The 17,006-nt window shown below is 37.2% G+C and overlaps 1 protein-coding gene across 16 annotated transcripts in view; it reads left to right on the forward strand.

The window, feature by feature from the left end:
- The window catches only part of SCMH1 (Scm polycomb group protein homolog 1), a 187,452-nt gene that overhangs the window by 62,658 nt on the left and 107,788 nt on the right, over window positions 1–17,006 (forward strand). For 12 of the 16 annotated variants that reach the window (XM_047869812.1, XM_047869809.1, XM_047869814.1 and 9 more), the window contains one exon: window positions 5,036–5,106. The exons of 1 other annotated variant lie outside the window; for it this stretch is intronic. In XM_047869812.1, coding sequence (XP_047725768.1) covers window positions 5,036–5,106 — 71 coding nt within the window. Of the gene's footprint in view, window positions 1–4,024; window positions 4,168–5,035; window positions 5,107–17,006 lie in introns of all 16 variants that reach the window. 3 more of the 16 variants (XM_047869818.1, XM_047869817.1, XM_047869819.1) reach the window with 1 other exon arrangement.

Consider the following 17,006-nt stretch of genomic DNA (forward strand, 5'->3'; position numbering starts at 1 on the left):
ACAGCACACACATACCCTCGGCACTCTTTCCCTCTTACTTTGCTTTATTTTTTCTTTATTTGAAAAAGGCCAGGAATTGTATATTATCTGGTGTCTCTTGTTGCCCTCTGCACCATCCGACATATATTTATGTTTGTTTATTGTTTTTCTTTCCCCTTAGAAAGTAAGCTCCATATCAGCAGAGACTTTGCTATTTCATTCTTTGCTCTAGATCACCAGTGCCTAGAACTAGGGTTGGTATATGGCAGTGTGCAGTAAGTATTTGTTGAATGAATGAGTATTAGAGAAAGGGATTCATGCAATCAACTTCGTGGATCTCTTCTGCTCTACATTACTAGGGACTTTTAATTTTTTAAAGCTACTTCTATGTAGTGTGTAACTCTCTTCAGGGCAGGGATTTTATTTTCTAATAATAAGTGTAACTATAAAGTGGTATGCATTAGAGTTTATAAAATACTTTCGTAAGCATTATTCAGTAATATAAATGAGATGACTGTAAAGTCTCAGCTCAAGTGTTTCCTCCATAGAGTATCTGTCCATAACTTTGCCATCTAAGATAGTTCCCAGCCTCTATCACATTATTTTGTTTCCTTCAAATGCTTACCACTCATTACCTTATTTATTTGGTTATGTGTTAATTGTGCCTCATGATGCACCAGAATGTAAATTCCATGAGGGCAGGGACCTCCTGCCTTATCCCAGCACTGAGAATACTGCCTGTCACATAGAGGAATACTCAAACATCAGTTGAATGAAGAATTGAAATCATTCTGTAAAGTATAAAACATTATATTTATAAAACATTACATTATAATGTTAATCTTCACAGTAATCCTTGATCCCAGTAACAAATTAGATTTTCCTGTTCTGCATCCTCAAGGCAACCTGTACTACCTCATTAACTTACATTTATCATAATTGTACCAGTTTATTTGTGTTATTATTTATTTAATGTCTCTACTTAATATTTCTAAACTGCAAGCTCCATGTATTTAGGAATCATGTATATCATGTTCCTCTTACATTTAACGCAGTGCTTTTGTACTTGGAAGGAGTTTAATAAATATTTAATGAATGAGTGGGTGTACAGTCTTGCATGGTAGACATTATCTCTGTCTTTCAGATGAATAAACTGATACTTAGAAGGATTAAGTAACTTATCTAAGATACTTAGAGAAATAAGACTTTATCCAGCATCTTCTGACTCTCAATATTACATTCTTTTAACTCCACCAATAATTTCTAGACACAGATGTGAATCAGAATTACTTAGGGAGCCTTTGAAAATACAGATTTTCAGACCACACTCAAAGCCTGCTGAATGAGAACCTCTGAGGATGGGGCCCAGAACGCTATTTAAAGAAATGAGAAAAATTCTTTAGGAGATTCTGATGATAAGTAACATTTGGGAATCAGTGCTATATGTCAGGGCAAACTACTGTTTGGGGGCAAATCCAGCCCACTGCCTATTTCTGTAAATAAAGTTTTAGTGGAACACAGCCATGTTCATTTATGTGCGTATTGTCTCTGGCGGGTTTCAGGCTACAGTGCAGAGTTGAGTATTTGTGACAGAGACTGGATGACCCACAAACCATAACATTTTACTGTCTGGTCCTTTACAGAGAGTTTGCCAACCCCTCCCTGATGTATACCTTGCTGCCTGTCGCGTTTTTGTATGTGTGGTTATTTCAGTTGCTTGGAGATACAGTAGATACGACGTTTGGCTCCGTTATGGGCATTACAGTAGGTGCTCAGACATTCTTCCTGAGTCCATAAAAATTAACGCAATTTACCTGAAATTATGAGACTAAGTCTCAGATAGCCTAAGCAGTCAAATTTAAGAAAAATATTAATCTAGGTATGGTTCAATCCAGTCAACCCTCACAGTGGGTGGACTGCTTTTAGAAAAGAGATTCCAGGGCGCCTGGGTGGCACAGTCAGTTCAGTGTCTAACTTCAGCTTAGGTCATAATCTCGTGCTTCATGAGTTCAAGCCCCACATCAGGCTCTGTGCTGATAGCTCAAAACCTGGAGCCTGCTTCGAATTCTGTGTCTCCCTCTCTGTCTGCCCCTCCCCCACTCACATTCTGTCTCTCTCAAAAAGAAATTAAAAAAAAATTTTAATAAGTAAATAAATAATAAAAAAAATAAAAAAGAGATTCCAGGGGTGCCTGGGTGGCTCAGTTGGTTAAGCGTCTGACTCTTTGTTTCAGAGGTCTCATGGTTTGTGAGTTTGAGCCCCACCTCTGGCTCTGTGCTGACAGTGTGGAGCCTGCTTGAGATTCTCTCTCTCTCTCTCTCTCTCTCTCTCTCTCTCTGCCCCTTACCCTTCACTCTCTCTGTCTCTCAAAAATAAATAAACTGAAATGTTTTTTTAAAAGACATTCCTGGGGCGCCTGGGTGGTTCAGCTGGTTAAGCATCCGACTTCGGCTCAGGTCATGATCTTCATAGTCTGTGAGTTTGAGCCCTGCATCAGGCTTTGTGCTGACAGCTCAGAGCTTGGAGCCCATTTCGGATTCTGTGTGTCTCTCTCTCTGCCCCTCCCCTGATCAAGTTCTGTCTCTCTCTCCTTCAAAAACAAACAAAAAAAAAGAGAGAGAGGAGATTCCTTTTCATTCAGTTGGCAATAGGGTGTTCTCTAAATGGAGAAAGATGTGAGGTTGCTTGCCTATGTAATAGGGATTGATTACCATAATTGATGTGTAATAGAGAACTGTAATTAATGCCCCAGTTATTTTGGTACCCCTGATGCTGCCATAATTTTTAAAACCAAAGTCTCTTGGATGCTTGTGGTCAAAACGCAAGCTACTACAAGCAATTACCCAGACTGAGCAAACCTCTAGACCTGTGCTGTCTGATACAGTAGCTGTTAACCACATGTAGGAATTTTTATTTATTTATTTATTTATTTATTTATTTATTTATTTATTAAGAGGTTTTCTCTCTAAATTTTTTTTAACGTTTTTTATTTATTTTTGAGACAGAGAGAGACAGAGCATGAATGGGGGAGGGACAGAGAGAGAGGGAGACACAGAATCGGAAGCAGGCTCCAGGCTCTGAGCCATCAGCCCAGAGCCCGACGTGGGACTCGAACTCACGGACCGCGAGATCATGACCTGAGCTGAAGTCGGACGCTTAACCGACTGAGCCACCCAGGCGCCCCTAGGAATTTATATTTAAATAAAATTAATTAAATTAAACTAATTAAAATTTAAATTCTTCTCTCATGCATTTCAAGTGTTCCGTGGTTACATGTGGCTAGCGACTTTTTTTTTTCAACGTTTATTTATTTTTGAGACCGAGAGAGACAGAGCATGAACGGGGGAGGGTCAGAGAGAGAGAGAGAGAGAGAGAGGGAGACACAGAATCCGAAACAGGCCCCAGGCTCTGAGCTGTCAGCACAGAGCCCGACGTGGGGCTCGAACTCACGAACCGTGAGATCATGACCTGAGCCGAAGTCGGAGGCTTAACTGACTGAGCCACCCAGGCGCCCCCGGCTAGCGGCTTTCTTATTGGACACCACAGACACAAAACATTTCTGTCATTACAGAAAGTTTTGTTGGACAGTGCTGTTATAGATGCTGGAGTGCAAAAGTTGCAGTTCACTCAAATCCAAGACTTGCTATTTGACTTAATTCTTTATTTGTAAGAATGGAATGGTAATTTTTAATGCTTTTTTTTTCTAACAGCAAATAGTGGTGAAATGTATTCATTCCTTGCTTTAGGGACATCTCCACTAAGAGCTGAGCTAAGATTCTGATAAGCTCTTAAATCTTGATTCCAGGTAATATCCATCTCATCTACCCTGTGGACTCTGTATTCAAGATAATTAATCATTGGCCAGTTCGTGGAGTGGTTTAGAACAGACTGTGATTTCTGGCCAAATCTATTTGGCTTGCTTAAGGATGGTGGGAAAGGGACAAGTTTTAAAACAGAAACTATAAAGTCAATAGAGTATAAAGCCTTGGCATCATCTTTGAAGTGATTTAGATTTTATCATTCAGTAAATCATTTTTATTCCCAGCATCTAGTGCTTTTTGCATGGTCCAAAAGGGCCCTGTGCTGCTCCACTGCAGAGGAAACTTCAAGAAATGCTGGTTTGCTACAGTGTTTTAGCTTGTGAGAGTCTCTGGGACCTTCCCTGCACCATCATGGGGTCACCTCTAGGTGGGTATTAGGGGGAGATTGGTAATTGATTTAACCTTTAATAAAGAACTTAGTCATCTTTTGTGGTTTAATAACATATATATGTAATAGTTTGTTCCTTACAATGTTTTCTCTGACCCTAGCAGCGTCACCTTGAAGACTGTTTCTCTAGCACAGTGTTGCTCTAAAGGCTACTTCAAGAGGCTACAAGATCCTGTAGGCCCCCTAACTCATTCATAGTTACTATCAAAAGAAATGCTACCAAGGACCTACTTTTCTGTAAATTACCAGATCTTTGTCATTTTGCACCTCAGGCAGTGCAGCTGGAATGGGAGTGGGTTCGGGGTGGGTGAGAGAGAGTGAGAATTCAAGTATAATCTCACTCATTCTGGTTTTTCCTACCATCAAATCATCTTACCGTATGTCTGTCCTTCATTCTTTCTGAGCCGAGATGGTGCGATCCGACCATATTGAGTGTTAAAAGCTATTATTTGATGGCATTAAGGTACCTCTTCAGGAGTCAGGTTGTTCAGAAGGAATCTCCTCAGCCATTTTCTATGTCTTCTATTCTGTTTTCCAAGAGCTTCCTGGACACTTCTGTGAGATACTGGTACATGTTGCTCTGGCATTTTGGATCACTTTAGGGACTAACATGTAAAACGTAGTAAGGTCATCTTTAGACCATAATTTTAATACGTTGATCTAAAATGATTCACTCAGGTCACATAGATTTCTACCCGTAATACTCTCTTGAGCCCAAACAGGGAAAAATAAGTTTTTTCTTATGCTCAGAACAAGTCAAAAAATGGCCTAATGTTTAGTGTAGATTGCATCCTGAAAGCACTTTTTAGGAAGTTGACTGTGATAGAGATTTCTATTTCCTTTTCAGGTCATTTTACCTGGGACAAATACCTAAAAGAAACATGTTCAGTCCCAGCGCCTGTCCATTGCTTCAAGCAGGTAATTGATTCTCAACATCTTTAGTAGGTGGGAGGCAAGTAGGTTTGTTCTGATCCTTAGATAAGCAAAACATGAGGTAGGAGCCCTTGGACTTCTCACCTGAAGGCCCCAGAGTAAACTTCTATGGGAAGAATACAGCTCAAGGCTCAAAACTCATGAATTTTGGTAGGACACCTTCCTTCCACCATCATCCCAAGTGACACCTTTTCCTTTCTTCGCCTCCTTGAGGATATGTCTTGTTACTGAGAATAGTAGCTGGTTGTTTTTTGTTTTTTGTTTTTTAAAATAGTTCTTAATTCAGACAGAGAGGAAACAGTTATATCCCTTAGATAGTTCTTGAGACTACAGTCTCAGTATTCATTTCTCTATACACAGTATTCATTTCTCTATACACAGCACCCCTGCCACATTTTCATAAGAATGCTGGCACTGAGTTCCATTGGAGAGTATGTTAGGACCTTATTAGAGGTCATTCAGAGCTTCCCACATAGGATTAAGTGTTGCACGCAATGCACAGATAATGTTGACTGTATCAGCACATGATAGGCTGGTAAGCAAAGAAGTGTACTGCTGCTCAACAGAGCTAAACATCAGGAAATTATGTATACTTCCCTCCCTTTATTCTTCAGTGTTTATTTCCTCAAATTGTCAACATTTCACTTTGAATTTTGTCTGTGCTCTAAATAAAAATACAAATCCAGGACTTTTGCTCATTTGAAATAATAGGGACTAAATCCATACTCTCACCTGAAATAATAATAAAAGGACAGAGTATATTATATTAAACAGTGGTTTTCAAGTTACTGAAGATCAGGCAGCCAAGCACAGTGATCTCCGAGAGATGAAAAACAATGAGTTGAGCCTCTTCTGATTTCCCAGCTTACTCCCTTAAGAGAGTTTTGAGACCATGGCCCAGAGAAGGGGAGCCTAGGGTGGAACCCAGCAGAATCCCTAATTTGAATGGTTGGAGCTAAGAGGGGAAACCAAGGTGGCTAGAATTTGTAGGACAGAATGCCTACGAGGAGAGAGCTGCACAGAAAGAAAACCACTGCAGATCTGCAGTGAGCCCTCTTCAAGTATTCAGCAAAGTGCTGTTGTTGTTCCATGTATGCATATGAGGAAACGACCTAAAGCCAAGAGAAAAACCATCAGATCTATAGAAGGAACAGAATCTAACACTCCCACAGGGCTGGAAATAATGCCTGATTCCACCAGTTAGACTGGAAAATCTCATAATTCATGTGGCATAAGGTGGAAAACTTGGGAAGATCTTACTCAGTAGCAGGGAATAATTAGCCTTAGAATGAGCACTTCTCTGGACCTGCCTAACACATCATAAAAGCAAGACTCAAAATGATCAAACTGTTTGCAGGTAATTTAAGTGCATCTAAGAACAAAGCACAAAAGAAGATGTGATATATGTTACATATAATATATCTATATCTATATCTATCTATCTATCTATCTATCTATCTATATATATATATATAGGACTATTGGCGTTCAAAAAGAATAAAATCTTGCCATTTGCAACAACATGGATGGAACTAGGATGTGTTATGCTAAGCAAAATAAGTCAGTCACAGAAAATAAATATTATAGGATTTCATTCATATGTGGCATTTAAGAAACAGAATAGGTGAACACAGGGGAAGGGAAGGAAAAATAAGATAAAAACAGGAAGGCAAATCATAAGAGACTCTTAAATACAGAGAACAAACTGAGGGTTGCTGGAGGGGGGATGGGCTAAATGCATGGTGGGCACTAAGGAGGGCACTTGTTGGGATGAACACTGGGTGTTACATGTAAGTGATGAATCACTAAATTTGGTTCCTGAAACCATTGTTACACTGTATATTAACTAGCTTGGATATAAATTTAAAAAAAGAAAAAGAAATTAAAAAAAGGACACAGCTGTCACTAAAAAATCATAAAAATGTATATTAAAAGAAGAACAAAGCATAATAAGGGAATGCAAAAACATCCAGCAGCCAACAGCTAAAAGTCAAAATGTCTGACATCCAGTGAAAGATTACCAAGAATGAGAAGAGGCAGGAAAACATAATCATCATGAACAGAATAATCAACCAATTGAAATAGACTCAAAACCTATATAGGTCTTAGAATAGCAAACAAAAACATTAAAACAATTATTTTAATTGTATTCCATGTGTTTGAAAGTTAAACAGAGACATAGAAGATATAAAAAAAAAAAAGACTCATATTGAACTACTATGTGCGAAATGAAAAATACACTGGATGAGATTAATGACAGAAGAAAAGACCGGCAAACTTGAAGACATAGCAGTAGAAACTATCATGAAACACAATGAGAGAAAAGAATGCTCAAAAGATGAAAAAGATTACCAGTGAGCCAAAGGATAACTTCAGTTTCCATGGGATAACTTCGCAGACCATGTAATTAGAGTGCCCAAAGGAGAATAGAGATGAGGGACAGAAAAAGTACTTGAAGATACAATGGCTAAAAATTTTCCAAAATTGAGGAAAACTGTAAATCCACAGATTAAAGAAACTCTGTGAATCCCCTTCTCCCCCCCCAAATCAACGACAAGAAGAAAACTACATTAACACATGATCATAAATGCTCAAAGCTAGTGATAAAGAACATCTTAAAAGCAGCCAGAGAAGAAAGACACCTTATATACAGGGAAACTAAGATAAGAATGACATTACATGTTTTTGTCAGAAACAATGCAAACAAGAAAGTTGAGTAACATGTTTAAAGTACCAAAAGCAAAACCTGTCAATCTAGCATTCTATACCCACTAAAAAGATCTTCCAAGAACAAAAGGCAAAATATATTTTCAGACATACAAAAACCAAAAGAATTCATCACCAGAAGACTCAATACAAGAAATGTTAAAGGAAGTGTGTCAGGCAAAAGGAAAATATTACCAGGTAGAATTACAGATCTATAAAAAGGAATGAAAATCCCTGGTAATTGTAATTAGAAGGGTGGGGCGCCTGGGTGGCTCAGTCAGTTGAACGTCCGACTTCGGCTCAGGTCATGATCTTGTGGTTTGTGAGTTCGAGCGCCGTGTCAGGCTCTGTGCTGACAGCTCAGACCCTGGAGCCTGCTTTGGATTCTGTGTCTCCTTCTCTCCCTTCCCATCCTCCGCTTGTGCTCTCTCTCTGTCTCCCATAAATAAATAAATAAATAAATAAATAAATAAATGTGAAAAAAAATAATAAAAAAATTGTAATTACAAGGGTAAATACATAAGATGTAAATACATAAGGGTAAAAACATGTTTTTTCTTATTTAAATCTCTACAAAGGGTAATTATGTAAACAGTAATAATCATATTGCATTATTGAGGTGATAACAGATGTATAAATAAAATGTATAACAAAAGCATAAATGCCCAGTAGAGGAGAAATCTTAAATATACTACTGTAAGATTCTTTTACATGAAGTAGTATACTTGAAGATAGACTGATGAGGTAAACATGTTTACTATAAAGACCAAAACAACTACTAAAATAATAGAAAATAAATAGCAGATGGTAGACTTAAATCCAACCATATCAGTAATCAAATTAATTATAAATGGTCTAAATGCCTCAGTTAAAAGGTTGAGATTGTCACATTGAAAAAAAAAAAAAAAAAACCAGACCCAATTGTATACTGCTTGCAAGAAATTATACTTTAAATATAAAGACATAAACAGGTTAAAAGTAAAAGGATGGAAAATGATATACTCCGCTGACATTAGCCATAATAAAACTAAAATGACTATGTTAATATCAAAATATATCTCAGAGTAAAGAATACTACCAGGGATTAAAAAAAAAAAAAAAAAGACAATTTCATCATGAAAGGGATCAGACATTTTTATGTGAAGCAAATAGAAATGTAAGGAGAAATGAATAAATCTAAATTTATTTGTAGCTGGGAGTTCTAATACTCCCCTCTGTGATTAAAGAACAAGTAGTAAGAAATCAGCAAGTGAATAGTAGACATTGGCAACACTGTCAGTGTTTGTCAGTTGGACCTAATTGACAGATATAGAGCATCCCCAGCAACAGTAGAGTGTACATTCTTTTCAAGTGCACACAGACAGTTTACCAAGTTAGGCCATATTCTGGACCATAAAATAAGTTTTGATAAATTTAAAAGCTGTGAGTAATATAAAGTATGCTAAGTTAAATTAAAAATTAATAGCAGAAAATCTCTAAATATTTGGAAACTAACACATTTCTAAATACCCCCTTGGGTATGGAGAAATTAAAAGGGACATTAACAAATATTTTCAACTAGGGGAGCCTGGGTGACCCAGTTGATTAAGTGTCCCACTCTTGATTTTGGCTCAGGTCATGATCTCATGGGTTGTGAGATTGAGCCCAGCATTTGGGCTCTGCACTGACAGCATGGAACCTGCTTGGATTTCTCTTTTCTCTGCCCCTCCTCCATTTGTGCTCTCTTTCCCAAAATAAATAAATAAACTTTAAACAATATTTTCAACTAAATGGAAGTGAAAATAGAACATTTCAGAGTTGTGGATTGCTGCTAAAGCAGTCCTTACAAGGAGCTTATAGTACTAAACACCAATACTAGAAAAGAAGAAAAGTTTCATTTAGTGACTTCAGCTTCCATTTTAAATAACTAGGGGGACAAAAAGAGCAAATTATCCCCAAAGTAAGCAGAGAAAAGGAAATAATAAAAATCAGAGCATAAACCAATGATATATAAAAAAAAAAACCACGAAAATCATTGAAGTCAAAAGCTGAGTCTTTGCAAAGATCAATAGAAATGATGAACTTCTAGCCAGATTAATCAAGAAGAAAAGACGACACAGATTACTAATAGCAGAACTGGAAGGAGTAACATCACTGTTGATTCTACAAATATTAAAAAGATAATAAAAGAATATTACGAACAAATTTATGCCTTTAAGTTTGATAACTTAGTTGCAATGGATAATTTTCATGAATAACACATGTTACCAAAGTTCACTTAAAGAAAATCTGAACAGCACTATTTCTGTTACAGAAGCTGAATTCGTAGTTAAGAAATTTCACACAAAGAAAACTTCAGGCCCAGATGACTTCACTGGTGAATTTTTCCAAACATTTAAGGAGAAAGTAACACAAATTCTACACAGACTCTTCCAGACAGTGTAAGAAAAGGGAATACATTCCAGATCATTCTTTGAAGCAAATATTACTCTGATATCAAAATCAGGTAAAGATACTGAAAGAAAAAACTACAAAGCAACATCCCACATAAAGATATGTGTAAAAAATCTAAAGGAAATTCTAGGAAATTGATTTTAACAACATATAATAGTAATTCATCATGACTAGGTGGAGCTTAATTCCAAGAATTTTAGGTTGATTAAACATTCAAAAATCAATGAATGTTTCACCATGTGAACATACTAATGAAGACAAAGTATGATCATCTCAATAGATGCACAAAAAGCATTGACCAAATCCAATGTCCGTTGCAAATCAAGACTCTCACAACAAGAAATAGAAGGGAATTTCCTAAATCCTAAAAGGCATCTATGAAAAACTTATAGTTATCATACTTAATGGTAAAAGTTTAAACGTTTTCCCCTTAACATCAAGAATAAGACAAGGATGTCTGCTTTTACCACTTCATTCAACATTGTACTACCAATGTGACCAGGCCAAAACAAAAAAACAAAACAAAGGGTGGAAAGGAGGAAGGGAGGGAGCGAGGGAGGAAGGAAAGGGATTCAGATTGAAAGAGTAAAGCAACCACTAAAGAAAATATGTGGGTAGCAAATAAGTACATGAATTGATGGTTAACATTTTTATTAGGGAAATACAAAGCAAAATCATAATGAACTATCTCTATACATTTATTTATACATTTATTTAAATGTCTCTGATAGAAAGGACTGACCATACCTAATAGTGGCAAGGATGTGGAGTAAATGGAACTTTCATAAACTACTGGTGAAAACATACTTTAAAATATAGTCTGGCAGAGCACCTGGGTGGCTTAGTTAGGTAAGCGTCCGACTTTGGCTTAGGTCATGATCTCACAGCTCGTCAGTTCGAGCTCCAAGTCGCTTTGGTGCTGACAGCTCAGAGCCTAGAGCCTAGATTCTGTGCCTCCCTCTCTCTCTGCCCCTGCTTGTGCTCGACTCTCTGTCCCTCTCTCTCTCAAAAACAAATAAACATTTTTAAAAAGTTTTTTAAGATACAGTTTCGCAAAAACAAACTTCAACAACAGACTACTGAGCCAAAAAAAAAAAAAATCACTAAATTAGGAATTGAATAATACATCTTTAACCTGAAAAAAAAAATGTTTATACCTCAGTAACATGGTTAAAAGTAACTTAATAGAAGACATAATGGAAGAGAAACTCTCATTTACAATAGCAGAAAAAAAATTAGGAATAAACTGACAAACATGAAAAACTTACATAAAGAAATCATAAAGCAGATTTTGTCAAAGTTAAGGACATCTGCCCTTCAAAAGACACTGGTAAAAGAAGGAAATATAAGCCATAGTCTTGGAAAATATTGGCAAATCACATAGCTGACAGCAGTGCTCTCCTAATTAATCTAACAATTTGATGTAATTCCTATCAAAATCCCAGGTACCTATGTTGCAGAAATTGACAAGTTGATTCTAAAATCCATAAAGAAACACAAGGGAACCAAAATAGCCAAAACAACGTTGGAAAAGAAGAACAAAGGTAGAGAACTCACATTTCCTGATTTCAAAACTTACTATGAAGCTACAATACTCAAGACATTGTGGTACTGGCATAAAGATAGACATACGTCAGTGGATTAGACTTCAGAGTCTGGAAATAAACTCATACATTTATGCTTAATTGATTTTGGACAAAGTTAAGTGGGATTTTTAATAACTAGTGCGGGGAGAATTGGATATGCACATACAAAGGATGTAGTTGCACCCTACCTCCATACCATATACAAAAATTAAGTTCAAGTAGCTGACAGTCCTAAATGTAAGAGCTAAAACTATAGAACTCTTAGAAGAAAACATAGGAGTAAATCTTCATGCCCTTGGATTAGGCAATGGTTTTTTAGATATGGCACCAAAAGCACAAGCCACAAAAGAAAAACTAGATAAATTAGACTTCATAAAAATTAAAAACTTTTGTGCTTCCAAGAACACTATCAAGAAAGTGAAAAGATGATCCACAGAGTGGGAGAAAATGTTCACAAATCATGTATCTGATAAGGAACTTGTATCTAGAATATATGAAGAACCAAAATTTTTTAATTTTTTCTTTTACATTTATTCATTTTTGAGAGAGAGAGAGAAGAAGCGGGAGAGGGGCCGAGAGAGAGGGAGACACAGAATCCGAAGCAGGATCCAGGCTCTGAGCTGTCAGCACAGAGCCAGACACGGGTCTCAAAACCACAAACCACGAAATCATGACCTGAGTCGAAGTCAGACCCTTAACTGACTGAGCCACCCAGGTGCCCCTGAAGAACCTAATTTTTAAATTAATAAGACAACCTAAGTTTTAAATGGGCAAAGACAACCTAATTTTTAAATGGGCAAAAAATTTCAATAGATATTTCTCCAAATATACACAACTGGCCAATAAGCACATAACAGATGCTTAATATCATTAATCTTGAGGGAAATGCAAATGAAAAGTGCTGTGAGATACCACTTCATATCTACTAGGATAGCTGAAATTAAAAAGACAGACCATGGGGCGCCTGGGGGCTCAGTTGGTTGAGCGTCTGACTTCGGCTCAGGTCATGATCTTGCTGTTCGTGAGTTCGAGCCCCTACTCAGGCTCTGGGCAGATGACTCGAAGCCTGAAGCCTGCCTTAGATTCTGTGTTGCCCTCTCTCTCTGCCCCTCCCTCTCTGTCTCACTCTGTCTCTCTCTCAGAAATAAATAAACATTAATAAATAAGTCAAATAAATGATAAAAAGGCAGACAGTAACAAGGATGGTGAGGATATGAAGAAATTGGAACCTTCATACATTGCTGGTAAGATTGTAAAATGTTGTAATCACGTTAGAAAACAGTTTAGAAGCTACTCAAAATGTTAAACATAGAATTAGCACATGAACCAGGATTCCCACTCCTAGGTAAGGAAAACACATGACCACACAAAACTTATACACAAATGGCATCATTATACATAATAGCCAAAAAGAGAAAACTCAGTGTCCATCAATTGATGAATGGTTAAGCAAAATGTAGTATATTCACACAATGGAATATTACTCATCAGTGAAAATGAATGAAATACAACACACATTAACCTTGAAAACATTATGCTAAGTGAAGGAAGGAACCACTCACATACTGTATAATTCCATTTATATTAAACCTTTAATCCATAGAAACAGAAGATTAATCGTTTCTAGGCTGGGCTGAGGGCTGAATGGGGAGAGACTGCTAATGGGTATGGGAATTCTTTTGGGGATGATGAAAATGTTCTAAATTTAAATCGAGTGATGTTTGCACAACTCTATGAATATACTAAAAAAACTACCAAGGTATATACTATAAAAAGGTAAATTTTCTGGTATGTGAGTTAAACAAATAAATACCTACCATATGATCCATCCATTTCACCTTTAGATATTTACCCTAGAGAAAAGAAAGTGTATTCCCATACAAAGATTTATACGTGGGCGTTCATTAACAATTTATTTGTAATCATCAAAAACTGGAAAAAACAAAACAAAACAAAACAAAAAACAAAAAACGGGATGCCTGGATGGCTCAGTCAGTTGAGCATCTGACTCTTGGTTTCAGCTCAGATCATGATCTCATGGTTTGTGGGATTGAGCCCTCCTTTAGGCTCTGCACTTGGAATTCTCTCTCTCCCACTTTCTCTCTCTGCCCTCCCCTGTGCTCACTCTCTCTCTTTCTCTCTCAAACATTTTAAAAAAACTGGAAACACCCCAAATGTTTATCAACATGATTTACTACTCAGCAATAAAGAGAAATGAATTATTAATGCATTCAGCAATAGGATGACTATCAGAATAGTTATGCTGAGAGATACTATCTACTAATCTTATAGCCAGCATCATACTTAATGGTGAGAAACTAGAAGCTTTCCGACTAAGATCAGGAAAAAGGCAAGATGTCTCCTCTCACCTCTTTTTTTCAGTATCATAGTGGAAGTTTTAGATACTGCAATAAGACAAGAAAAGGAAATAAAAGATATACAGCTTAGGAAGGAAAAAATAAAACTCTTTGTTTGCAGATGACATAATTGTCTTTGTAGAAAATCTGAATTGACAAAAAAAAACAAACCTGGAATTAATAAGCAATTACAGCAAAGTTTCAGGATACAAGGTTAATAAAGTCAGTGGCTTTCCTTTATACTGTAATGAACAAGTGGATTCTGAAATTAAAAATACAGTACCATTGAGGACCTCCAAAAATGAAGCACTTAAGTATAAATCTAACAGAATATATACAAGCTTTGTATGAGGAAAACTACAAAATCTGGTGAAACCAATGAACAACAAAAACAAAAAACGGAAAAATAGTCCATGTTCAAGAATAGGAAGATTCAATATTGTGAAGATGTCAGTTCTTCCCATCATGATCTATAGATTCAGTGCAAGCCTAATGAAAATTACAGCAAGTTATTTTGTGGAAAAATTGATTTTAGAGTTTACATGGAGAGGCGAAGATCTAGAATAGCCAACACAGTATTGAAGGAGAACAGGGTTGGGGGACTGACATCACCCGACTTCAAGGCTCACTATAAAGAAACAGGAGTCAAGACAGTGTGCTGTTTGCAAAAGAAGAACCAGATGGATCAATGGAACAGAACAGAGAGCCAAGGAATAGCCCCACATAAGTATAGGCAACTGATCTTTGACAAAGGAGCAAAGGCAATACCATGGACCTAAGATAGTTTTTTTCAGCAAATAGTGCTTAACTGGACAGCCACATGCAAAAAAAAAAAAAAAAAAAAACCTAGACTGAAACCTTATATCCTTCACAAAAGTTAGTGCAAAACAGACCACAGACTAAATATATAACCCAAAACTGTAAAACTAGAAGATAACCTAGGGGAAAAACAAGATGACCTTGGGTGTGGCAATGACTTTTTGGATACGACACTAAAGACATGATCCATAAAAGAAATCATTGATAAGCTGGACTTTGTTAAAATTAAAACCTGCCTCCGTGAATGACACTGTCAAGAGAATAAGAGGACCAGCCACAGACTGGGAGAAAATATTTGGAAAAGGCATATCTAAAGGAATGTTATCCAAAATCTGCAAAGAACACTTAAAGTGTCAAGAAATGAAACAACTTGATTTAAAAAATGGGCCAAAGATCTTAGACTTCTCACGAAAGAGGACATGCAGATGACAAAAAAAGCATGTGAAAAGATACTCCACATCATATGTCATCAGAGAAATACAAATTAACAGTAGTGGGATGCCACTACACACCTATTAGAATGGCCAAAATCCAGAAAACACTGATACCAACAAATGTGAGCAAGGATGTGGGCAACAGGAATTCGTTTATTGTGGTAACGCGAAATTGCGTAACCATTTTTGTAAGATAGTGTGGTGATTTCTTACGAAACAAAACATACTCTTACTATGAGATCGAGCAACCATATTCTTTGGTATTTACTCAAATGACTTAAAAACTTACACCAGCGGGGCGCCTGGGTGGCGCAGTCGGTTAAGCGTCCGACTTCAGCCAGGTCACGATCTCGCGGTCCGGGAGTTCGAGCCCCGCGTCAGGCTCTGGGCTGATGGCTCAGAGCCTGGAGCCTGTTTCCGATTCTGTGTCTCCCTCTCTCTCTGCCCCTCCCCCGTTCATGCTCTGTCTCTCTCTGTCCCAAAAATAAATAAAACGTTGGGAAAAAAAAAAAAAAACTTACACCAGCAAAAAACCTGCACGTAGATGCTTGTTGCACTTTTATTCATAACTGCCAAAACTTGGAAGCAACCAAGATGCCCTTCAGTAGGTGAATGAAAAAAATGTGGTATAGCCAAACAACAGAATATAAGCCCTAAAAAGAAATGAGCTATCAAGCCATGAGCAGACATGGAGGAAACTTAAATGCCTATTACTGACGGAAAGAAGCCAGCCTGAAAAGGCTGCAAAACTATAGAGACCCTAAGAAGATCAGTGGCTGCCAGTGGGTGGGTGAGTGAGGGATGAATTGACAGAACACCGAGGATTTTTAAGACAGTTAAACTATTTTGTATGATCCTATAATGATAAACACACGCCATTATACATTTGACCAAACCCACAGAAGGTACAACACCAGGAGAGAACCCTAATGTGACGTGTGGACTTTGGATAATTATGATGTGTCAATATAAGTTCATCATTTGTAACAAATGTACCACTGTGGTGAGGGGTGTCAATAACAGGGGAGACTATGCATGTGTTGGGGCTGAGTATATATGGGAAATCTCTTTACCTTCCTGTCGGTTTTCTTCTGAACCTAAAACTGCTTTGAAAAAATAAAGTGTTTAAAAAAAATGGAGTAAATATTTAAAAAAATTAATTTTTATTTTTATATAATTTATTGTCAAATTGGTTTCCATACAACACCCAGTGCTCACCCCAACAGGTGCCCTCCTCGATGCCCATCACCCAATTTCCCCTCTCCCCCAACCCCCATCAACCCTCAGTTTGTTCTCAGTATTTAAGAGTCTCTTATGGTTTGCCTCCTTCCCTCTCTGTAACTTTTTTTTCCCCCTTCCCCTCCCCCTTGGTCTTCTGTTAAGTTTCTCAGGATCCACATAGGAGTGAAAACATAAGATATCTGTCTTTCTCTGCCTGACTTATTTTACTTAGTATAACACCCTCCAGTTCCATCCACGTTGCTACAAATGGCCAGATTTCATTCTAAAAAAAATTTTTTTTTAAAAATGAGTTATTGATACATTCAACA

Source organism: Prionailurus viverrinus, chromosome C1, assembly GCF_022837055.1.
Source record: "Prionailurus viverrinus isolate Anna chromosome C1, UM_Priviv_1.0, whole genome shotgun sequence".
NCBI lineage: Eukaryota > Metazoa > Chordata > Mammalia > Carnivora > Felidae > Prionailurus > Prionailurus viverrinus.